General features: G+C 36.2%; 1 protein-coding gene across 1 annotated transcript in view; it reads left to right on the top strand.

Annotated features, from left to right (window-relative positions):
- The window catches only part of COL24A1 (collagen type XXIV alpha 1 chain), a 396,587-nt gene that overhangs the window by 52,670 nt on the left and 317,684 nt on the right, over positions 1 to 26,233 (top strand). The window contains exons 6-8 of the mRNA XM_027114231.1: positions 4,461 to 4,514; positions 7,618 to 7,671; positions 23,057 to 23,101. Coding sequence (XP_026970032.1) covers positions 4,461 to 4,514; positions 7,618 to 7,671; positions 23,057 to 23,101 — 153 coding nt within the window. The remainder of the gene's footprint in view (positions 1 to 4,460; positions 4,515 to 7,617; positions 7,672 to 23,056; positions 23,102 to 26,233) is intronic.

Below are 26,233 nucleotides of genomic sequence, written 5' to 3'. Positions count from 1 at the left end.
TAAAAGTCAGTATTGAAGGTCAATTATGATTAATTTATAAACATTTTTAATTCCAAGGAGTTTTTGAAAAGCCAATCAAGTGTGGCTAAAAGTGTGTCAGGAATCATAGAATAAATAAATAAATAAATAACAAATAAGTAAATATGATTTCCCTCATAAAAAGGAGGGAAAATGACAGAAATTTTGGAGTATTTTTCTTAAATGCAGAAAAGTATGCCCTACTTCCTTGACATTTCAGGCAAACTTGGCATGTTCAATAATCTCTTCCTCATGCATTTTATACTAGGATCAGTATACAACTGGCCAGGTTAAAAGCATTTTCTTCATACTGACTTAAATTTCTGGTTCTAGAATATGAGGTAATCAATTAACTCAAGCATATTTGTGTGGCAATAAAAGAGATTTGACATATATCTCTTTACATATGTTGCCAAGATGTATAAAGCTTCTGAATAAGAAAAAGGTCTGTCTTTACATCTGATTTTTATTGCTTAATTGATTACTTTCTCCCACTCTTTCAATTTTTTTAAAGTGGAAGATGAAATGTCAGATGATGATGTCAAGAAAGCTGAAAGATAATTATATTAAGGAAGTTGGTATATAATAGAAAATTCAGATAGGACCAAAAAATAGAAGAGTTTTTAGTGTGAGAATTCTAAGTAAAAACATTGGCCGTAAAAAAGTTTTATTATATTCAAATTTCTCAAGGGTTATCATTTCTTAAGTTCCTTTTAAATTTGTTGTAAATATTGCCTCAAATCAATTAGTTAGGCTTTATAATAGATTAAAATATATAAAAATCAATAAGATCTTAATTTAACAGATGTTGTGATATGAGAAAGAAAATTGACCTGATTTACCAGTACTTTTCTAGGCAGTCTTAACCAATTCAGTTAACTTTTCTGGACCTTATTGCTTCTTTCTCTGTAAAGGGATTCGCTCTATAAAGGGATAAGCTCTAATCTCTCATAAATTCTAAATAGATTATCTTTTTTTTAGATGACGAGTTGAGTTCTTAAATATTAAGATATCACTAAAGCTATTTGTCAGGTCTCATAATTTTGTAACGAGTGATCTAAAATTGTATTAGTGGTAGAAGTGGTAATAGCTATGGAAGGGAAGAGGTCAGACTGGAAAATAACCTTTTCCTTAAACATTTTTTTTTTTGGTGCTTGGATATAGGACTCTGCCAATGAAGACTCATTTCTAATTTGTAAAATGAAAAGACTTACTGGGGAACATGAAGGACTTTTTGTCTTTCTTCTTTCATCAGTCAGTTTGAGAGCTATTTCAGGAGTATCCCTCCCATACCATTCCCCACTTCTAACTTTGAACTGTAAGCCTAACATTTTATTTCACCGAGAAACTAGAAGCAATCAGATGAGAATTAGCTCTCATTTTTTTCCCCATTACCAAGGCTAGTGACCTAATATCTCTACCCATATATCCTACCTTTGAAATTGTTGTACCAGATTAATTGTTCCTACTGAAATGTCTCTGCTTGGACCCTGGATCCCCATCTCCTATGGCATACTCAAGAGAAATATGCATTTCTCCCAAATTACGCTCAATTTCTCCCTTTTTTCCTAGATCATTCCCATCAACAAAGTAACTTGCTATATTAGTTTTCATCTTGACAAAAAATTTTAAAAGCCTAAGCCCTCTCTTAGAACTCACATCTTTCTCCTGAGATGTGGTATACTCTTATTTCTCTACTTGCCTTGCTACTCAAAGCTCCTGTCTTACCACCCATGACCTTCATGTGTTCTTCTTAACCACTCCACTGATACGGCACCTATCAAAGTCACCAACCACCTCCATCTCTCCCAGCAGCCTCTGCTCACATGACTCATTTTTTCAGCAGTAGTGGACACACACAGTTGGCCGTGCCTTCATTCTGAAAATGTCTTCTCTACACTTGGAGGCTCCACAATCACTTTGTTTGCCTTTCAACTTACATGCTGTGTCACCTCATTCTCTCTTGCTGTCTTTCCTCCTCCAATTTCTAAATATTAGAACATACTTAGTGAACCACCCTCCTTCCTCTTCTTTTCTCTATATTTACACTTTTTCTCAGTAGTCTCACCCTTTACCATGGTTTCAGATACAATTTATATTCTGGTGACTTTTGATATCCAGCCTCAGCATCCAACAGCACACACAGTATCTCCACTTAGAAGTCTAAGAGACACCTTGCTTTTAACATGTCTGAGAGAGAACTACAGCTGTCATCCAGTCCTACCGTTCTCCCCAATCTTTTCCATCTTTGTTGTTTTCCCATTGTACGTGGACTTGATGCCAATTTGTCTCTCTCACTTCTTGTCCTGGAAATTATGTCCACCCTGCCTTCAATATGTATTCTGAGTTTGGAACCCCCATAATGTCTGTTCAACACTACAGCCAGTGGTATCTTGTTAAAAGTGAAGACAGATCTGAGTAAAAGCCAAACCACAAATAAGGCTCTATAATTCTTTTTGTGTTCTGGCTGCTTTTGTCTCTGAAGTGCATGCCTGCTTCTCTCCACTTAGCACCTGTTACATCGGGCAACCAGCTGTTTCTCAGACAAACCTCAGGCCTTTGCACTTACTCTTTTCTCTGCTGGGGATGCTCTTAGTGATCTCCCTTCAGATATATTTACAACTCCCTTCCTTACCTCTTTCAATTCTCTGGTCAGATCACTTTCTCAGGGACGGTTCCTCCCACTGCACCCAAGAAAAGAGTCCTCTGTGTCCCGGCTGGCCACAGTTCCCTTCCCCAGCTGCTGCTTTCTTCCTGACACTTATCTATACAAGAAATTGTATTTTTAAAAATTTCCATTTAGGGCTTCCCTGGTGGCGCAGTGGTTGAGAGTCCGCCTGCCGATGCAGGAGACACGGGTTCGTGCCCCAGTCTGGGAGGATCCCACATGCTGCGGAGCGACTGGGCCCGTGAGCCATGGCCGCTGAGCCTGCGCGTCCGGAGCCTGTGCTCCGCGACGGGAGGGGCCACAACAGTGAGAGGCCCGCGTAACACACACACACACACACACACACACACACGAATTTCCATTTATTCTTTAGTTTTTTCTCTCACACTGGAATGTTAGCCTAAAGAGGACAGATAACTTGCCTGTTTTGTTCATCCCTATGTGTTCAGGAAGTTGTTCAATAAATATCTGTGGAACGAAAGAAAAAAAAAAGTATCCCTGAATATGTGAAGGAAGACATGACTTTCCCTACTTACCATAGGGTGAAAATAACATTTAGAAATGGAAAATTATTATTAGCTAAGAATGGTAATGAAGTCAGAATTTGAATGATAAAGAATCTCAATTCTGTATTTCATGAAGCATGAAATAGAAAAGGAGATATTTTGCTAGTATGCATAATAAGAAAGAAAGAATACTATTGTACCAAAAAATTTTGGTTGAAACCTAATGTCATATTTCTCTTGATATATAAAAGATAACGATTCCCAAGTATGAAAAATACCTTTTTATAACAGAATAAAAAGAATTTTGGCAGTTAGAGGGTTTTTTATTTTATTATAAAAGTAATGCATGCGTACATTGCAAGATTTTGGAAAATATTTAAACTTGGAATAACGTTTTAAAATTTTGAGAATTATTATAAGCAGTTTTCTTTTACTAAAAATAACTAGTTTTCCCATGCTAAAATAGGAATTATAACTCAATATGTCACAAAAATGGAAAAGTTAATAGAGCCTTTATGTAGCTCCCTTGAAGAAGGATGTTTCATTTGTTCTCTACGTCTGTGTCTCTATTTCTGCTTTGCAAATAAGGTCATCTATACCATTTTCCTAGATTCCACATATATGCGTTAATATACGATATTTGCTTTTCTTTTTCTGACTTACTTCACTCTGTATGACACCCTCTAGGTCCATGTATGGATATGTATGGATATGAAGGGGGAAAGGGGTGGGGTAGGAGGAATTGGGAGATTGGGATTGATACATATACACTATTGATACTATGTATAAAATAGACAACTGAGGGGAACATACTGTATAGCACAGGGAACTCTACTTAATGCACTGTGGTGACCTAAACGGGAGGGAAATCCAAAAGGGGGGGATATGTGTGTATGTATAGCTGATTCATTTTGCTGTGCAGTAGAAGCTAACACAACATTGTAAAGCAACTATACTCCAATAAAAATTAATTAAAAAAGTAAAAGTGACAGTTACCTATAAAAAAAAGATGTTTCAATCGTAGTATAACTATTGATTAGAAAAATCAGGTATGTCTGGGGAATTTCTAGGAATCTTCTCAACATTTAAAATTAAGGATAAGTGAAATATACACTATAAGGTAAATAATCCTTGTACATCTCAATTTCAAATACATAATTTTATTCAATACCATATAATGTGTGTAGCATCTGCCAATGTATACAACCAAAGAAGTATGATATATGTAGTTTATGTTTCATCAAGTGTTTTATAACTGTTTTATTTAGGGCCCCAAAGGAGATCCAGGTTTTTCCCCAGGTCATGCTGTTTCTGGAGAAAAGGTAATTATTCATCCATGAAATAAAATCATGGTGATATATTTCAAGCTTTTAAAAATCATTTTTATCTTTTTAAAATGTAGATTTTACTTGATTTCAGACAGAATATATAGATAACTGTTGGATTTTAATGAAGGAGGAAATATTTGAAGAATCAAGTAAACAGTATTATCAGCCCAACTTTTCACTTTAAATCATACCATTAATTTTTTTGAGTGTCTACTTTGTCATGCCCTTGTGCTACCCGTGAACTAGGAACAGATGGGGCAAAAAATTGGAACAAGATACTTTTGGTCCTAACCTCAAAAATGTTGCTGTTAGTATGGATGCCATTGTAAATTCTAATGCCATATTACACCTTTATTTCTAGAATAGTTCTACATACTTATCTTGTTTAAGTCCCACAGTAACAGTGAGGGAGGCGGTCATCATTATCTTTTTTCCAGTTGAGAAAACAAGATTCATAGAATTTAAGTGGATAGCAAGTAGTTGAATTAATGATGTATCTAAGTTTTCTGACTTTCAGTACAGTATGCTTTTTATTTTATCATAATGCGCTCAAATACACATACGCATTTAGATAAAAAGAAACTAATGTTTCAAAGTAAAGATAGCAGCGAAAATCTTTATTAAGAGGAAGATATTTTCCAGTGAGGATGAATACAAGTCAAGTATTTAGGTATATATCTGGGAAGCTTTATTTAGACATGCATTTGATGAATGTGATACAGTTATAGGATGTTTTTGTTTATGTAGTGTACATTCACAAACTTCTAAAATCCCTGAATAATTTTTGTGGTTACTGGGTTGAAATCTTATCCTTTAATTGGTTTACAGAAACTCTTGTAAACATAAGAAAAATTACATCACGTTAATGGATATTATACTAGCAATTAAATCCTCAAATTTAATCTAGAACTGTAAGAATTTCATTGCTGTGTTGGAACTGAGTTCACTGAATCTAAATAATTTAGAAAAGGAATGGAAGTTTATTATTAGAAACAGTATTTTCATTGGTCCCTTAATTATTACAAGGAAAAAAATTCTGCAATTTGAGAAACATAAATTCCATCTTTAAAAATCTCTAAATATAAAACATTTGATTTCTTAAAATTTAGAAATTAGACATCCACTCTGTTTTGGTGACTGCTTTAAATAAACTCCCCAAATTACGCATTCACATTTTATGAGATGCTTATTTTTATCTTTCCTTGTGGCTTCTGTGTACAAAATATAGGGTGGTTCAGTATGTGTACAGTATCTGTATAAAATACAGGGTGATTCAGCCTGCGAGCTGTGACTTGGAAGTATGTCAGTGGGTTTTTTTTTTTTTTAACTTTTTGAGTTACTCGTATACTAACTGTGGTCAATACTATATAGGAGAAGTGGTAAGATATAGGATTTAATAGAATGTTTTCATTGAGCTTTAAGTGAAATCCAACTTTCAAAATGAGATATTTTTAAAATGGTAACATTTAAAAACAATTTCTCAGAAATTATATTTACATACAATTAGGTTCAATTTTACTGAAGAGGCAGGATATTTATACATATACAATATAAATATAAATAAATAAAATACATTAAACTGGTATGAGTATTGGGGGATTGGGAAACAGTTGAATTTTATTTTTAAACATTTAGCTATTTTTACAATAAATATATAATCAATGATGAAACAATAAAAGCAATGCAGATTCTAGTCCTTCTGCATGTAATATCCAGTAAGTAACATCTCTCATAGAGCACACCTAAGTGTTTCTTGTGGGGCCTCAATGGCAAACGAAGATAACTTTTAAATAGTGGTAATTTTTCCTTTCCCACAAGACGAGTGTGATATTATTATTGTCACTTTTCAGATGGAGAAACTTTGAAGGGAAATCAAGTGATCTACCCTTGATTAGAGCTAGTAGGAGATGAGCCTCCAGTCTCCTGTTTCCTAGTACAGTTTTCTTTTCCTTCTATCAGAGAAATAAGTGTCAAAAAAAAAAAATGTATAAACCCACCATCCCATAACAAATGGAAGCCATCCTAATAAAACACTGAGCAAAAAAAACATTAAAATATTAAACATATGGAAAAGCACTTTATAGTTAATCAGAAACATCCTTTTCCCTTCTGATTGTTTAATTTGATGACATATTAAAGTAGATAATACACTGAAAATTAAATAGTGCCTAAACAGTCATTAACGAGTTTATTTAGGGTTATTAACTAAGTACTCTTTTTCTCTTTCAAAGAACATACTTTTTTTCATGCACAATAACTTTGCCACAGCAGGAAGAGGGAAAGGAACAGAGGCGAAGAACAAGTGTACCACGAGTAAACTGGTTTAAGATTATACCCCCATTCCACTTTGACATGTTTCATCCTTGTCAATTCACACAGCCTCCTCTATATTGTTGTCCATTCTACCCACCACAGACACTCCTTCCCCCTCACTGGTATAATTTCTCCTTCCTACCCTGCTCGCAGGCCTTCATCACATTTGGGGGAAGGGGTTGGGGTGTGGCGACAGAAGGCCCTAATTTGCGAAGTTGGGTCTGTGAAGTCAAACACACGGTCCTCCCAATAAATTTTCACTGCAGCCCCAGAAACGGAAGTGCCCCTTTCCCTGGTGCATGACGAGAGCCCAGTCCTGCCTCCCACCCCCCAGCCGTGCCATGAGGTTCCACGTGGGAGTCCCATCGGGCTGCAGGTCCTCACCTAGAAGGGCAGGCCTGAGCTGTCCACAGCTGCCTCACAAAGCACTGGTAGAATTTTTAAGTAGATTCCTTTACATTTTTAAAGCACGGTAAACTTTGGGAAAGATGAGAATTTGGGAAGTAAGGACATTCCTAGAGAGAAGGACATCAGAGAAAAGAAGCAGGGCCTTAGAGGTGGGGAAGTACTGTCCAGGGAATCAGCACTAGAAGAGATAAGGGCCGGGAGCCTCAGAAAAGGTCTCGAACAGTCCCAGAAATGAGGTGGACCTTGAGCCAGATAGAGGAGATCAGAAATGAGTGCAGTAAGATCTGGACGTCCAAGATGAAATCCTGCAGCAAGGAAATCATAATTTTCAATTCTCTTTCATAATATTAAACCTCTGTTTGTGTTTTGTTCTTAGGGTGATCAAGGTCTTTCTGGATTCATGGGGCCCCCTGGTATGCAAGGTGTTAAGGTAAGATGTCGTTTTACTTTGATGTATTTGGGTGCCATGTGGATCTGGGTGCTCCTCAGCTCCTAAGATCTCATTCTGAAGTTGAGCCCAAAGTCAATGTTTTAAATTCTTTTCTTCAACAATAAGAATTAGGGTGCTGTCCTAATCCAGGGAAGTGGTACCCACCAAAGACAGGGTCTTAAGAAAAATAAAAGAAAACCCTTCAGATAATGGTGGGGACAAAATTCACATGTAGGAGAAAGTCACTGATAGAATTTTGGAGTTCTCTTTTTTTATTAGGGCAATAACTTACTTCTAAAACTTTGAAGTCACATTGTAACTTTTATATATCCAAAGTGAGGTACATTTGGATGTAGGTAAAATACTTGGCTTTTTTTTAAAGAGTTTCTAATTTTATTAGGAAATAATGAGCTCTGCCGTGATATATACATGAATGTGAGGGCTGAAGCGTAAATAGAGTAGAAGTGAGGGTTGGGGATAGGTAGTAAAAAATAGTAGTCATATGCATATGAGTTGACCTTTTCTTGGGTAAAAAGGAATAGTAACACAGCTGCTATAATTATTTCATAAAATATGCTGTGCAGTTTCCTGAATTAACACAAGTATAAATTCTTCTCAATATATTCAGCTTGTCTTTTTCTCAAACGCTGAGTTGTTGATTTTCTACAAGGGATGAAGAAGATACAAAATTTCCGTCTGAGGTATTAAAGGCCCCAAAATACTGGAGGGCAGTATTTGACTTGATATGGGTGCCTAAATACACTTCATGATGAGCTATGTTGGTGTCTCAGTGTGTCATATTCTTTTCCTCTTGGGAGATTTAGAATGAAGATGGTTTTCTGGCTCTGGTTAATTTGTTCAAATTCTATCTGCCGTTTTCTAGGTCCTGTCGACCTTGGGCAGGTTGCTTAACCTAAGCTTTAGTTCCCTCATGTGTAAAATGTGAAGATAATACTACCCACTTCACAGGGAGCTGTTGGGAACATGGACTGGGATAATCCATGCAATAGAGTGTCAGAAAAATAGCAAGCCATTAATAACTGTTAACCATCAGCTATTTATCTGGTTTTGGAAAGGATCCTGACCTTGTTTGCTTCCCTTCATAATCCCTTCTACAGGGCACAATTGTAAATTGATTAAAAAGGTTTTGATCTCATGGAGTATTTTTCCTCCCATGACCATACCACACCATTATTCTTATGGCATTTAGACTAGTCTTCATCCTAGATAGTACTTAGAATCTGACAACTCCTTTGAGGTTGTTGGTTGCTTCCATGAAACTGCAGAGTGATCGTTCCTACCAGAATTGGTCTTGACATACAGTCATGAATCTGTCTGATTAATGCTACTTAGTATACCTCTGACTGCTAAGTGTACCTCTGAGGAAACTGTACTGATGAATAGCATCAAACAAAGAAAATCTCATAATACGAAAATTACCTTAATAAATTGTATTAGATATTAAATATACAGCTATTGCATCCTGAAGAATGCCACTGTGTATGAGAGAAAAACAAACTAATCCTTACTTTCCAATGTTAATAATGCCCATGGTTCATGAAATTAGCGTTCCAGAAAGGGAAAACTTATTGATAAATAAAGCTTGAGTCGTGATTGTGTAGAGGAGTATATAAAGAAATACTATAGAGAAAATTTTAAAAGACTGATTTTAACTATTAGAGCAGGTTATCATTTTTAACTTTGAAGTTTTACTTACTTAAAGCGGAAGATATTATCTTCCAAGGACTTATGCACATATTATATGAGCCTTGGCCCATCGGTATTTTAAAATATTGAGAATATATTATTTTTGGTCTGTATAAGTCTAGTAAAGTGAAATAGCATTAAGTTAAACAAACTGGGTCATGGATGCATATCTTTCACAGACTTCTTTTCTCTTACTCAGTTTTTTAAACTTTTAAAATCTGGCTTGTGTTGTTAACGAGTAGAAACAGACACTGTAGAAGTCAGGGATCTTGCTATGTTATCAATTAGCAACTATAGCTGAATTTTCTCTAGAGAAGGTTTAGTCGAAAGTATTTAGAAACCAAATTACTTTCTGATAAATGAAGCATCCACGGTTCACTATGCTTTGATAGTAGTTCAGAACAGTGTTAATATTTGAGATGATTTTGTAGTTTTTCTGAGAATGCTTTCCCTCTTTTCAGAGTGTGTCTAATAATGGAAACTGTATATAGATTTTTTAAAAACAAGTATTGCAGGAAACACACATAGGGGCTCAATCTAAACCTAAACTAATTCTCCACGTAGCAGGCTTGGAACAAGTTTCCATCACACTATCTACGTGCATGTCTTACTTTAATATGAATGTGCAGTAGAAATGCTCTCACAATGAGCTTGGTAGACTCTTTCTGTTCCTGTGGTTTGTATGAAAGACAGAAGGACCAGACTGATTATTTATGGAATTTACTAATTTTGGTTCAATTTTTGAACCACCTAGGTCATTCTCAGAGTTACTTCCTGCAAACAGGATCCATTCTAGGAGTACCTAGAATAAAAGTTCATATTAGTTATGACCTAGGGACTCCTATTCCTTCATCCTTTCAGTTCTACCCCTAAAATGCTACATGAATTCTTAAGGTCAAGACAAGAACTTAAGGTATTCATTCTGTAAGTGATAAATCTAAGATAAGCCCAGAGAGGTTAAGAGAATTGCTCAGGGTCACTCAGAGTTACAGCAGGATCAAGAGATAATACTTGCTGATACTGAATCCACTGTGCTTTTAACAGTCTGTGCTTATTATAAAAGATGAATAAGGTACTTGGGATTTGATTAATATGAAGTTTATTACATATTTTATCTATCAAACTATTTTTGAATTATTATTATAACTATTACGGTAAATATTAACAGCTCCTTTCTTATGTGTAATATTATAGTCTATCTGCTGAACCCTGTATCTTTTTATCTTAAAAACAACCCATTGAGACAGATAGTATGTTCAGTGTGTCATAAATAAGTTAATTGAGGTATAAAATGTTTAAGGCATTTACCCAAGGCCACATGATTATTAACTGACAGAGTTAGGACTCAAATCCAGGCATCTTTGACATGACTGTGCTCTTAATAACTTCAAATACTGTTTCCCCATGTATTAGTTCATTATGCCAATATTTGTTATATGTGAGTTTGATTACTTCTGACTACCTCAAGCATGAATGCAAGAGAAAGTAAAATTTTGTTTTTTCCTGAAAGCCAAGGGAACAAATATAGTTTTGGATGACAGGTAATAATGACATCATTATTCCTTTTCTCTGGAAGTATCTGGAAATATTACAATTCTTTAAGTAGTCTTTGAAGTGGCTGCAAGAAAGTTGTGTGTAGAAATACTGACAACTCATGGAAACTGTTGAGATAAATAAATGGAAGATTAATATAAAATGTTCTGAAAACTTAGAAGTAATATTGAGATAGAAATAACAAAGCAAGTAAATCAGCAGCAATATTTTTATTCACTCTTCAGTAGATTTTTTGGTTCGCTTCTGCCTTTTTCCCTTTTTATCTCTCACCCCTTGACTTTTTTTTAAAGATTAATAAATTTACTATATTAAAAATAAGGCTTTTTTTTTTCTCACAACAAGGTACAACACAAATAGTGAAAATACAAGCCACAGACTGGGAAAAAATATTTGTAACACATGTAACTAACAAAGAACTAGCATCCAGAACATGTAAAGATTGCACAGAAATCAATAACCCAATAGAAAAATGGGCAGTTCACAAAACAGCAAATCCATTGGTCACTTAATATGTGAAAAGATATTTAACCTTACTAGGAATAAAGGAAATGAAATTAAAACAATGAGGTATCATTTCACAATTGTCAAATATCTAAAGTCTGAAAATACCTACTTTTGGCCAGATGAGATACAACAGGAATTCTCATTTACTGCTGATGGAACTGGAACAACCACTTTGGAGCACGATTTGCCATGTCTAGGAAAGGTGAAGATGCACACTGCCTAACACTTAGTAATTCTGCTCATATGTATATATCTTAGAGAAACTCTCTAACACACATACACAAGAAGAAATTTTAAAATGTTACTTGCAGCATTGTTTATGAAAACAAAACAGTAGAAACCCCAATATATTTAAATTTTAAAAGGATATATTTTGATAGATTCATAAAATGTAACACCATGCAGCAGCTAAAATGAACAAACTAAATCTACCTATTTATGGCAGCATGTATAAATCTCAAAAATATAACATTGACAAAAGAAATAGCCTCAAAGCATTCGTATAGTATAATATATATAAAGTTCAAAAACATGCAAAAATACATTATCAAAACAACTTACAGAAATTTATGCTTTACTGAATGGTGAAACATTGTATTTATATAAAAGTATAAAATCGTGCATATTAAAAAAAAGTGCTTTTCTCTGAAGAGGGACAGATAAGAATGAAATCAGGGGTTTCATAAGGAAAGGCCCTTGAATTTTTTCTTTTAAAAAATCTGAAATCAGTATTCACACCTTGACTTTTTTTTAAAAAACCAGTATTACCACTTTAACAAGCTGTGTGTTTCCCCAGATTGACTGGTTACATTGCCTCAACTTAGCCACCTTAATATAACTCTTATTTACCTAGGAACTGAAGTGTGTTTTCACTTCCCACTAAATGTCTAAATTTGTGCCAAAAATCAGATAAGTTAGATCCAGAGTGCATGCTGTGTTGGTTGGAACACAAGAGTCATAATTCTGAGCTTGGACTCCAGATGAATTTTTAAATTGGTTTTTAAATATAGCTGATCAGTTGCTGCATTACTATTGGAAGTCTGCTTTTTAAAATTGTAAGAAAATTAACAGCAATTTCAATTGAAGAAATTTTTCTGGGATCGAGAGGATAAGCCAGATGAGAGCAGTGAAGCACATCTTAGCATGAAGGTATAACTCAGAACAATTGTGAAATATGAGGCACACATTTTAAAACAGATTATTATGAATAATGTATGGCAATATTTTTCTGAATGTCAAACAATTCAACTACTATACTTTTAGTAATAATTATAAATCAGTGTGAATTCTTATTCTAGTTTGATGGAATTATTTCAGTTAAAAAATCTTTCCATTACATAGGAGGTACAGAGTTAACATCTTTATAAAGTTGGAAGGGAAAGAAGAGCTGAAAAAATCAAGTGGAATGCATTACGATTTATCAGTCACTCAAAACCTATACAGCTTTTCATAATCTATTTAAAGCAAGGACAGTACTAAGGAAGTACAGCAATACTGAATGTTGATGAGAACAACAATAAAAATAAAATCCGTGCCCGGAGAAAGAAATAAGGGGAATTCTTAGGTTCCATAGTTAACGCTATAGATCATCTTCTCACCTGTGCAATATTCCTGTAAAAATCTGCAGAGCTACGTTTTCCTTTGCTCGGTTTGCAGTTCAGGCTTCGTACTGAAAGTCTAACATAAAAGCTGCTGCTTAGGGGCTGTGCTGTCACCACTGTGACCATCTACTCTGCCCTCTGCCATTTCCACTAATGGAAGGGGAAGCAAAGAACAAGACAACACATACTGAACTCCCTCACAGGCAAGCCTGTGGCTACCAAAGTGGTGTACTCTGTGGGACTTGGAAAACATTCCTTCATCCAAAGATATTTTCCTCTTCTGATTGACATCCTAACATTAATGATAAATTCATTTGGCTGAAAGTATTTCAGTTCCCAGAAGGTTTTAAAAAAAAATGTCTGTGTCCTCAGAAAAAGCTGTTATTTAGCACCATTTTGAGAATTAGTGTCATACTGTTTTTCTCCACAAGAACTAGTTGAGAAGGACTACAGCTAGAGTTGATGGGGCCAAGGTAAAAACTGAGTACTGGGGCTTCCCTGGTGGCGCAGTGGTTGAGAGTCCGCCTGCCGATGCAGGAGACACGGGTTCGTGCCCCGGTCCAGGAAGATCCCGCATGCCGCGGAGCGGCTGGGCCCGTGAGCCATGGCCGCTGAGCCTGCGCGTCCGGAGCCTGTGCTCCGCAATGGGAGAGGCCACAGCAGTGAGAGGCCTGCGTACAGCAAAAACAAAAAAAACAAAAAAAACAAAAAAAAAACCTGAGTACTAATTAATGTAGGTTAATTGGTCAATATTGTGAGGAGTTTGGGACAGAGGTGGGTAGGAGTCTGTTGTGTGCGTGAGGGAAGTATGTTCCAAGAAGAAGGGGAGGTGGGTAGAATAGAGAGGTCTGTGTGGTGTTCATTCTCTAATTCTCTTCAATCTCTCCAGTTACCTGGGATCATTCTTCTATTTAATTTTTTGAAAACAGTTAAACTCTCTATTCTTAAAACTTCAGGAACTTTATTGCCTTACCTCAAGTAGTACTTACGTGGTCATGGTTGTTGATTTTTTTTTTTTAATCTCATTCTGAATTCTTGCTTAAGCCTTCTTTTTCAATCAGCTATGGGCGTCTTGCCACTGTTTCTCTAGTTTGCCATAGGTTTCCCTGGTTATTTTGACCAAAACGTGGCTACAAACCTTTGTTTGTATTCCTCAAGGCATTGCTGACGTATGAGTCCTGTAGTGTTTGACAGATTTTATTAGATACTTGGAATCACCTGATCTGTAAAGGACTTCTATTATTACATTACAGAAAAGGACAATTTAATACTGGCTTTCAGATAATAGTGCAGTAGCAGTGGGCTAAAGGGAAATACATGAGTGATTTAGGAGTCCTTAAGTGCAAGGTCTATATTTTTTTTTTCCCTTTATCATTTTCCATTTTATTTCTCTCTTGGTAAAAATGAACAAAATACAAAATTCAGGATAATTTTATCATTCACATTAGCAAGAGAACAATGGGAAGTGGCTTTGAACTACTCTTCCATCTGGCACTTCAGTTACTGTTTAGATTAATAGGTACAATAGGAGTTGAAATTTTCTGGGCCAGAGTTTGATGGTGCTCAGCACTGCTCCTTTCTGAAAAGACCCATCCACCTGTGGACAAAGCCTTCTGCCTGTTACCATGGCCCTGAATAAAGTGACTGATGAGCATGTGAGTCTGTTTCAAGTTGCAAAAACAAAGAACTTAAATTCCAGTTAACTACACTGTCTCTTCCTGATACGAATTATGCCAGCTGAGGTAATCAATAACTTATCAGGCTGCTGAGAGCCCATTAGCATGTGATTAACATGCTAGTGTTCACGGCAATATTCTTCAATGTGGGAAGTGGCCCTTTGGTATAACACACTTCAATAGTTTAAGCTCAATAATAATAACTCTTGTTTAACAAGATATTAGATTGACTTATAAATTAGAAGATTGTTTTCACGATCTATGTAATCTACTCTATCAATAAAATAGAACTGAAGGCTCTTGGCACATTTCATTTCTCACTTCCACTTACAAGTGGCCTCTAACTATAAGGAATCAGGCTTGCCCAATTAGTCACAGCCCTGAACAAGGTGCCTACCTGAAAAGAATGTAAAACCACTACTAGTAGAAAGTTTAATTTAAGCCCTAGCGCTAAATTAAAGAGCTTTTCAAATACAGAGATTATTGTCTGGTAATAGCAAAACACATTTACGTTTTTTTTTTTTAACTCCATTTTAGGAAATTATTTTCAGCAAGGTCTATATTTTTTCACTGTGGTATTTCAGCCCAGTGAATGGTACATAGCAAGCACATATTAGTAGTGAATGAACATTGCTGCTCGTAAGTTTAATTGACTGTGCCCTTTCACCCGGTGCTAGTGGTTATTTTCCTCCTCAAGGGTTGCTTCTCAAGTCAGTGACCCTTCTCACCTGTCTTAGTTTGCCTCGGTCCTCTGGCTCCAAACACCCTTTGTCCCATTTAGGTAGGGTGAGTAGATCTAGTTAATCTGCTACTAATGTCTCAGTGATGTTGCCTTTCACATGATCATGTATAAGGTTAGCCCACCTTTGCCTCAGCTTCCTGAGACTAGACAGAAGCAAAAGATACAAGGAAGTTGCTTCAACCAAAAGAGCAGTTTTGAGATAAAATTTGTCACTAACTCTGGAATGCTGCAGTTGTTTTAATCACATTCTTTTGTCCTACAGTTCATTCAGGAAACCAGTATTGGTAAACAAGATATAGTTCCTGCCTTCAAGTAGCCTACTGTCTAAAAAAGGAAATAGATACTAAAGTAAATCACTAAAAGTATATTATGCTATAACAAGTGCAATGATTAAGATGTGAAATTTTTATAGCAATGGCTGAGGGATCTCTAAACTTCTTGGCAGTGGAGGTGGGGGGTTTTTAGAGAACAGGGAAAGAGGCAACATCTGAGCTGCATCTTTTCTTTCTTTTTTTTTTTTTTTTTGCGGTACGCGGACCTCTCACTGTTGTGGCTTCTCCCCTTGCGGAGCACAGGCTCCGGATGCACAGGCCCAGCGGCCATGGCTCACGGGCCCAGCCGCTCCGCGGCATGTGGGATCTTCCGGGATCGGGGCACGAACCCATGTGCCCTGCATCGGCAGGCGGACTCTCAACCACTGCGCCACCAGGGAAGCCCCTGAGCTGCATCTTGAGGATGCAAGTTATCCTAATGATACTATAGTTAGTAGACATGTATGCTGTTTACACACAGGTGATGACATAAACCAAGGCTTGGAGGCAAGAGCAGTTCCTTGTTTTGGGATTATGGAGTGTTAGGTAGGAGGTGTCAGGAGATAAAGTTTGAGGGACATTCAGGGGTCAAATTATAAAGGAACTTGTATGCCATGGTAAAGCATTTATCATATGGTAGAGAGCTACTGAAGGATTTTAAGAAGGAGAGTGCCAGAGGCAAATCATTTAGTCTCCGGAATTTCTGTGGCATTTTTGTGGATTCTAGAGACAAATGCTCCTACCTTTCTGAAACCTGAAGTTTATGTAAGGAGGCCCAAGATAGAAAAGCAGAGTGGTAATAGAGAAGTTGTCTTATGCCATAGGAGATACTTTCTCATATGTAGGAAAAATCTTTTTTTTTTTTTAAATCAGAATTTTTTTTTTTAATTTAATTAATTTATTTATTTTTGGCTGTGTTGGGTCTTCGTTTCCGTGCGTGAGCTTTCTTCTGGTTGCGGCAAGCAGGGGGCCACTCTTCATCGTGGTGCGCGGGCCTTTCACTGTCGCGGCCTCTCTTGCTGCGGAGCACAAGCTCCAGATGCGCAGGCTCAGTACTTGTGGCTCACGGGTCTAGTTGCTCCGCGGCATGTGGGATCTTCCCAGACCAGGGCTCGAACCCATGTCCCCTGCATTGGCAGGCAGATTCTCAACCATTGCACCACCAGGGAAGCCCTGTAGGAAAAATCTTTATCTCAGTGAATATAAGTCCTTCGCATTTAGTGGGGGAAAGAACTGTTAAAAGAAGAAAACCATTTATATATGAAGTTGACAACATAGAGATTATATCATTGAGAATCTTTTCAATACATATATACAAGCATTCCTCACTTTGCATGGTTCCAATATAGACAAATTTCACTTAACACGGTTTAATAACACCAGTCTCCCACCAACATGGTTCAGATTAATCACACTGTGATTAGCTGTGTAAAGTATAAACTTTGCTACTGGCTCTTCAGCTTACAAGTCACTACATAAATAGTAAATGTGCATCAAGATCAGTGGTCGGTCACATTTCATTCAGAATCTGTTGATGATTGTACACGACACATCTGTTAGTTCATGCACAGACAGCAGAGTGTGTAGCTGTCTTGCTTCCTTCTCTCTGATAAACTCATGTGGCATTTTACACAAATGGCTAATCAGAAAAAGTAACTGGTCAACAAAGATGAAAAGTACAATGAAATAAAGAAATAGTGATAACACAGAAATTGAAATTAGAATCAAATATAAATGGAGTTATAGAAGAAATAGCTGATCCTGGGGCACTGCTGCCATTTGAGAGACTCTCCATATGCAGACAGAGGAACTTGGTAACGGCGAGCTTGTTTTTATTATTTTTGTTTAAGGCAAAATTTTTGACATAAGAGGAAAGGGTTGTGATGAATAGGATAGACACGTCCCAGAGGAGGTTACAACAGCAAAAAAACTTCACGTTAGAAGAACTCTTGGAGCTATTTCATGACATTGAAAGTGCAAAGGATGGAATGTTGGGAGCTGACCCACACTTAGAAAGGAGTATGACAGTTTGCCAAAACATAGAATATATGCTTGCTCTGTATGGTTATTTATACAAGAGAAGCACTATTCAAACTACTCTTCATAAATTTTTTCTAAGAAATGGAACTTTAATTTCTCACTGTTTCTAATGTTTTAAATTACACTGTACTAAACTAATATTTAACATATTTTTCATTTCCCTATACAAAGGTAACTGACAGTGAGACTTTTAAACATTTTGACAAAAATTTTTAAAGATCACAGAACAATTGCAATTTTTCCCATTATTAAGATTGCTTGGCATGGTTTCAGCTTATATGGTCAGCTTATATGGTCCTCTAGTACCGTGCAAAGCAAGGATGGCCCTGTATGTAAATGGTACCACTATTTTCCTTATGGATAAACATTTTATTTATGTATCCAAATTTTAATTACTTGGGGGTAGTTCAGGTATATATTTGAAGTTTGTTTCTTTTCCATCCCTTAATATTTCTGATTTTGATTCAATTGTATCTCTTTTTTTTTTTTGGTCCTGTGTGGTCACCTGTTGATAACGTATTTGTTAGGGTTTAAATTGTTGTTAAAATAAGTATTAAAATTAATATCTCTATATTAAAATTAGATTCTAAACCCTTTTTATTACTGGAATTCTTGGCAAGGCAAATTTACATCACAACAAAAATTGAAACAACCCTACAACTCATTATAATGAGTTTTTAATCTGTTCTAAAACAGAACTTGTACATTTTTCTATTGGCATTCCTTAAGAAATGTGTTTACATCAGTTTCAGTATATTTATCAGAGGAAAATCATGCATTGTTAGTTACTCGACCTTTTTTGTTATTTTTCCTATGTGAGTATAGGAAGAACAATGACTCAAATAGTATTTTCAAAAGACTACAATGTAAACAAATTTTTAAAAGTAAAGTGTCAGGGAGACTTCCCTGGTGGCCCAGTGGTTAAGACTCCGTGCTTCCAATGCAGGGGGCGTGGGTTTGATCCCTGGTTGGGGAACTAAGATTACACATGCTGTGCGGTGTGGCCAAAAAATTAAAAAAAATTAAAAATAAAATGTCACGTCCTTAGATTGGAGCTATGCCAAAGCTTGAATGTAGGCATTCTTCCCAGGAACTTATTCCCTTTGTTTTTTAAAATATTACAGACTAGTATTTAAGTAGAAAACAAATGAGACCTGTAGTCACAAATTAGGGAATAAATGGAAGCTTTTATACAATAGTAGTGCTAACTCCAGTATATTACAATAACATATTATTACATTGAAAAATAACAAGATATTTTTTCTCCCACTTATTACCTTTCATTTCAATATTAAGAGAATTGAGATATCATATTGAATACTTAGAATCTATTTTCCCCCAAGTAACCCTCAGATTCCTCTAAGTCTTTACATCAATTCATTTATTCATCCAAATCTTTCCATCAATTAATTAACAAGCACGCATTATGTTCTAGACACTGGGGATACCACATTGAATAAAATAGTTCAGGAGCTTAAGTTTAAACTCTTTAAGGGGCATATATATCATCTCTAACTCTGCCCTCAAATCTAATGTATAATCATGTTTCTCCTAGACTCTCATAATAGCCTCCTACCTGACTCATTCTCTTTCCATTCTGCTCATCCCAGAGTCCCCATCTTTGTTTCAGGTCATATGCCCATGGGAGCCTGAATCTGTTTTTTTCTGATACGTACCTCAGTGATACATCAGTGTTACTTGAATTCTTCCAGTGCCTCAAAGCCTGAATTGACTCTTATAAATGCCTTTGTTTTTCATTCAATGAAAGGTGAAAAAAAAAAAGTAGTGACTTTAACAGATTCAACTAATTGCAGAATGCTGGCAATTAAAAGGAGATTTAGCAGTAGTTTAATTCATTGCTGTCATTTTATAGATGAAGACTTTGAAACTCATGATATAGCTATTTAGTGGCAAAACTGGATCTAGAGCTCAGTGTGCTTGGTCTTTTCATTATTATTAGTAGTAAACCAAACCAAACCAAAACCATTTTGTTTCACTTCAGCTCTTTTGATTGCAAAGAATGGACACTTAGGCTATCCCAAGGAAGAGAGAATTATTTCAATCCTCTCTACAGCATTAAGGGAAATCAGGGACCCATGGAATCTAAAAATGGTACTGTAATATGACAGCCTCACGGGGGCGGGCACTGATTCAAAGCAGCTCTGAGTACCTAGCAACATTAGTTTGTGGATCTTTGACTGTACTTTTCTATTAGCACTGCTACTCATCTCCTCTCTCTGCATCTGCCCTTTTGTGTCATCTGACTTTTCCTCTGACAAAAACTTTCTTTCTCAGCACAGTTTCTGCTTACTCTAAATTTTTTACTCATACTTTGGCTTTCTTCTCTTCCTCTTATCCTTTCTTTGTCAGTCTTTCTAGCTTCAGCTAAGTACCTGAATCAGTCCTCCCTCCCTCCCTCCTTTCCTTCCTTCCTTCCTTCCTGTTGAACTTAATTTAAAAAAGAATTTGATTGGCCCAGCTTCACCCTGTTTAGGCAAAACTCTCCATTCCAAGTGGCCTCATAGGCTACTGGCCAGACTTCATATTGGCTTCCCTTAGGTTGAATGCCGTCTCCTGGGGCTGAGGTGGAGTAGGAGGGAGCTCATGACTATTTGGTGCTGCCTTTATATTAGAGTCTGTGGATGAGGAAGAATCTCTTCAGAGGGAGTTGTACATTCAGAGGATATTATGATCAACATGTCTAGTTCACTGTTATAAACTGCTTCAGGGAAAGTAAGCGAAAGAAGTTGTAGCACCACTGCATTCTGTTTCACCAGGGCTGGGGAGGGAAGAAACTCTGGTCAGAGAAACAGATAGTGGCCAAAGAAAGGGAAGCATGTAGCTAGCTAGACTCAGCAGTTTACAGACATAAAAACAAGTAAGTAAATATATAAGCACAGTTGTTGGTTTTTTTTTGTTTGTTTGTTTCCGGTACGCGGGCCCCTCACTGCTGCAGTCTCTCCCGCTGCGGAGCACAGGCTCCGGATGCGCAGGCCCAGCGGCCACAGCTCACGGGCCCAGCCGCTCCGCGGCACGCGGGATCCTCCCGGACCAGGGCACGAACCCGCGCCCCCTGCATCGGCAGGCGGACTCCCAACCACTGCGCCACCAGGGAAGCCCCTATAAGCACAGTTTTTAATAAAAAAGAAAAGGAACTAGGCCCATGGCGGAGAGTTTCTCTACCTGTGTACCTCTCGCCCTGGTTCCTCATTTCTCATCTTCCTGACACTCTCTTAGGAACTCCATCCTTCTAGAACTGCTGCCTCATCCGAGGCAGCACTATCTTAGTGCTGAGGACATTTCTTATTTCCCGTTATTAAAAGTGAAAAAACTTAGCTTTGTGGATATTTTATTTGGAGAATCTTGTGTAACATTTGGACAACTGAGAACAATGAACGTCTTCTATTTTGTAATCAGGCTGGTCTTTAGCTATCTTAAAAAATATATAAACTCAGTGAAATTGTGGGTATATAAGATGCAAGTGGTAAATGTGTAACTTTGATAATACCATGATTTATGATATATAATTCCTTTTGTTGATTTGTCTTGGTTGTCTAAAATTAATGTTTGAACATTTGATGAGAATGAGGACAGCCTGCATTTGAGTCTGAGACAAATATAGGCATATTAAGTAAATAGAAGGGCAGGTTACTCAATTCTTGATAAATCTGTCAAACTGACATGATTCCACCTTACTACCTACATGACTTTGGTCATATCATTTAATTTCTCAGAGCTCAGTTTTCTCACCTGTAAAAATGAGGAAGATACCTTCTTCATAGGATTGCCATAGAATTAGGTGAGGTATTTGGAAGTGGCTGGTGCAATGTCTGGTACATAGTGGCTCAGTGAAATTGCTTTGTGCCTTCGTTCCTTTTTCCCCCTCCTTTCTCATGGCCACGTCTCTGATCTCTAATAGCCTAATCATGAAAGAACAGAGCTCGCAGAGGACAGGGCATTTCCTCTGCCCTCTTGCTTTTTCTTCTGTTATTCCCTTGTTACAAATATGCTTACATATACAGGTAACACAAAAATTTTTGTCTCCAACTTTCCTTCTTACATTTCTGGTCTTCTCTCTGGTTCCCAAGAGACCTCTCTACTTAAACATTTACTTTTGTTTTAAGTTTATCACCTCAAAACCTGCTTAAATCATTTCCTTATTTTTCAAATAAGAGGTACCTCTTCTAATTTCCCCATTGTCCCAGAGTATCATTTCCTTCTCTAATTCATGAATCCAAGTTCGTAAACCCTCCGTGATAGGGTTTAATCCTGAATGACTCTTTTCACTCTGTTACTCTATATCTTAAAACCCCAAAAACTTATCTTCAGTTTGCAGTACATTAATTTGAAGTTTCTGATATTTGTAAACTAACTATAATTTATTTCAGGTTTTTGAGATTTGCTTACTAAAAGGTTCTTTTAAAAAGGAACTTTTTCTTGTTCTTTTATATGCACCAAAATCTAGTAAACAGCAGGTTGATTTACTGATTGTTGATTAGAGCTGTACAAATGTGCTCCAAAGTGTCCTTTATTTCTTTCTTCCTTTCCTTTCTTTTAGCTTCCTTTCTTTCGCTCATAGAATATCTTTCTAGAGGATAAAAGTTATTATCTCTTTTATATCTTTGGGTGTTAGTGATAGAAATTAAGATTTGATTTTGGTTCTTATTTGGAAAAATTTTTGTTACTAATTTCTTTTTTTTATTGAGGCATGATTGATATAAAACATTTGTTACTGATTTCTTAGACAGATGGACCTGTGAGCAGCCTCTTTTTATTCGCTCATTCATAGAATGTTATGACAATGTTTTAGATTAGAGAAACTGCCTGAAACTGCCAGTTTTTCAATAATTACAAACAGATTATGCCTGAGGGCATTCTGTTTCAGCATTAATGAACTAAAACCAACTTTTAAAAAGCTTACGCAAAATTTAGCAGATCCATTGCTAGATGCCAGCCTTTTATAAAAGATCCTGTTTTTTAAAATTCAATACTATGTAACCATTTTAGTTGATAACAAATCATTCAAATTACACTTCAAATTAAATAAGAATTACTAATACGAATTTATTATTTAATAAAAATTAAATTTTTATTAAATTTAAAAGATTACACTTAATAAGAAATAGATTAGTAGGAATTACATTTGTATTAATGGGAAAACCAAAAGTTGGGATGAAAGACAACTGTGGTTAGTTATTTGGCTCAAATGGGGTTACTTTTCATAGTATGTCTTCACCTTTACCCTTGCAGGGTCTCAAAGGACATCCAGGGCTCCCAGGACTCCGAGGTGAACAAGTAAGTATTCTTCCTTTATAAGACTTGCATCTTCTCCAGTGAAAAAGACATACGGTAGGGAACTCCATTGAGAGATTATTTTCCCCCATGTAACTCTTTCAATTTTTCTTAATGCTTTTTACTCTGTTTAGTACAGGAAAAACTTCTAATTTATTATTAAATCTTGTGGGTTTTTTTCATATCTTAGACTGACTTTCACTGTCTGCCTAACATGCTCCAGCAGTCTTAAACTTCCGTTGTTCATAAACCACTGTGAGAATCTCATAAATGCTGTGTATCCTGTCCGCGGATTATCCATGCATGCACACACACTCATATGCACACACATATATGCACTGATTTTTTTGTACGTTTCAGGGGCTTTCCTGTTTTCCAAAGTCTATCCACAGCTGTTAGTTCCCTACCATTGCATGAAGGAATGCAAATAAATTTTAATAACAATCCAAATTAGAATGGCACATCTGCTGTTTGTTGTCCATTCTACACATACACATATATGTAAAAGTCAAAATAGTTTGGGAACTATTTAGTTTTTGATCATGTTATTCCTTGTCTCTCCCGCCATAAAATAATGTATCATTATGTCATAGGAAGAAATAAAGTCATATCTCTTGTTTTCAATAGAATATATACTAGGCCAGTATGAATAAATCAGTGAAAAGCGTAGGAGATTAGATACTAACTAAGGTGACAAATCGTTATTGGAGATTTGGCAAAGAGCCTCAGGAAACCCTAAAGGGAGCTCCAGAAAGAAAAGTGATGGATTATCCCTGAGGGAAAGATAAATGAAGAAATAAAACCAGTTTTCTCTTTTATTCATGTAAGAGGGACAATACACTCTATTCAGTCCCTGAGGCACAATTTTTCAAGATTGCTAATTACTAGTCATGGCAAGCAATATATGTATCTGTAGCAAGTAAAATCTCAGTTTCCTGAAGATCATATGAGTGCTGAAAAGCATTTGAGCATTTATGGGAAAAAAAATCAGAAGGGCAGGAGGGATTAGTTCCCGGGGAGGAAAAAAAAAATCCCTAGAATACTGCTTTGGCAGAAATTCTGTGTAGATTTCAATGAAGAAAACCTGACACATCACAAGTAAGTGAGAAATTGACCATTTGTCAGTACTGACCAGTTTACTCACAACTGTTCTATAACCTAGTTCTGTTAGTATACGTGTCATTGTTCTGAGGGTGGTATGCTTTTGAGAAGACTCTGAAATCAGTTTTAAAGGTTGGAAAATGTATTATTGGAATCAGTTCTTTCTATTTTATTTATTTCCAGAAGTAAAAAGACAAAATTGGTGATAACTGTGAGGAACAACTAAAATCATTTTGCATTTTCACTGTGGACATTAAGATGAATGTAACTAATTAGCTAGGAGACATTCCCTTCTGGAAAATTTGTAGATATCTATAAACTGGCCAACAAACACTGAGGAAAGTAATTATATCATCTGGGCAAGCTCTAGTAATAAGAGCTTTCATTACGGAGTCTTTATTAGTTGCCAAACTGTACTACTGTTAACTGGAAGTTCAAGTAGTATAATTATTTATTTAATATTTCCATATGTTAACTCATTTAATACTCCACAACACTAAGAATTATTGCAGTTACCCCTGCTTTTAAATATATTTTTACACGTTGTTCTCTTTTCTCTACGCAATAATCCTGTGACCTAGATATTATTATTGTATTTTACTAATGAAAAAAACTAAGAGATAGGGAGGACCCATGCTGGCAGTGCTGGGACTCTCAGTGAAGTCTGACTGACTCAGAGCGTGTGCTTTAATTCTCAGAGTGAGAAGAGGGATTGGGACAGGTTTACTATTCCTGATTTTTCCAGGGGTAGAGATATAACTTTGTGTCTGAATTCCTCCATTCGATCTACAGATTTAAGTGAGCCATTTTTTAAATGCAGAGTGAATTGAGGTATAGTGCTTTGTTTTGAGTTTCTTTTGAGCTGCTCTGGTTGTCCAAGTGATTTTAGGGTGTGGTTAGCTTAGAATATGTTTGTGCCACATAAGACTGCTGAAAGCTTACTCGTTGACTTTGTTTACTGTTATTCCAGTAGAGCAGGATTTAGTCATCCAGTGGTGTCCTCTTGTGTATTTCTCTGTGCAGCTGGAATGTGTTATATCTCTACATGTTATCTTAACACCCTCTATGAAAATTCGTTCAAAATCAGATTTCATTTATGTCTTATAACAGATTGCTTTTTAATTGAGGTCAGTCAACCGAAGTTGGCTAGGAAACTAATGAAAGGGATGGTGATTGGCATTAGCCAGAACCTACAGAATGAAAACAGCCTTTTAAATTTATTTCAGTCTTTTCTATTGGCATAACCAAGTATAAAGTTTTGTGGATGTCTGGATATAGGCCTGTGTGTTTTAGAATTGGATGGGGAATAAAGGAAGCAGTTGTAAATAGACTGAAGCAAGTCTCATAATTAGAGGGCTTTCCCTAGAGTACTACTTTAAGTTATTTGCCCTTCAAACCTATACTAGGGAGGCAGCCTTGAATGGTGGTCTCTGGAGTTAGACTTTCTGATTTAAATTCTGGCTTTCTACTTACTAGCTGAGTGACTTCCCACTGGTGACAAATACTTCATGTCTTATTTTTTGCATCTGTAAAATAGGGATAATGGTATCTACCTTATAGGGTTTGAGCAGATTAAATAAGATAATACATATAAAATTCTTGAATTTTGGCACATGATAGGTGCTCAATAAATGCTGTTATAGGAATAAAATATGTATTATATATAATATTAATAAGGTAATATCTTAGGTACATAAATATGGTTTCTGAAATTTATAGGATATAATCTCTCTATGTGTAGATGAAAATTTTTTGTTACTTCTCAGAAGACAACTGTTTATTCACATTCTGTTAAGTTGTTCATTGCCATATATATGTATAGGTGTCTGTATGTATATGTATATATGTATGTATGTGTGCACATGTATATATATGTGTGTTTGTGCATACACACACGTGACAACTTTTGTCAGATTGAGTTCACATCTAGGCTCATCTACTTACTCACTGTGCCATCTTGGGCAGGTTTCATAACTTCTCTGTATCTTAGTTTCTTCAAATGTAAAATGGAGAAAATAGTATCTATCTCATAGA

This window comes from Aethalodelphis obliquidens, unplaced genomic scaffold, assembly GCF_003676395.1.
Source record: "Aethalodelphis obliquidens isolate GAN/ISIS:26980383/991018 unplaced genomic scaffold, ASM367639v1 scaffold13, whole genome shotgun sequence".
Lineage (NCBI taxonomy): Eukaryota > Metazoa > Chordata > Mammalia > Artiodactyla > Delphinidae > Aethalodelphis > Aethalodelphis obliquidens.
The sequence above is the reverse complement of the archived record's forward strand: the minus strand, read 5'-3'. Positions and strand labels throughout refer to the sequence as shown.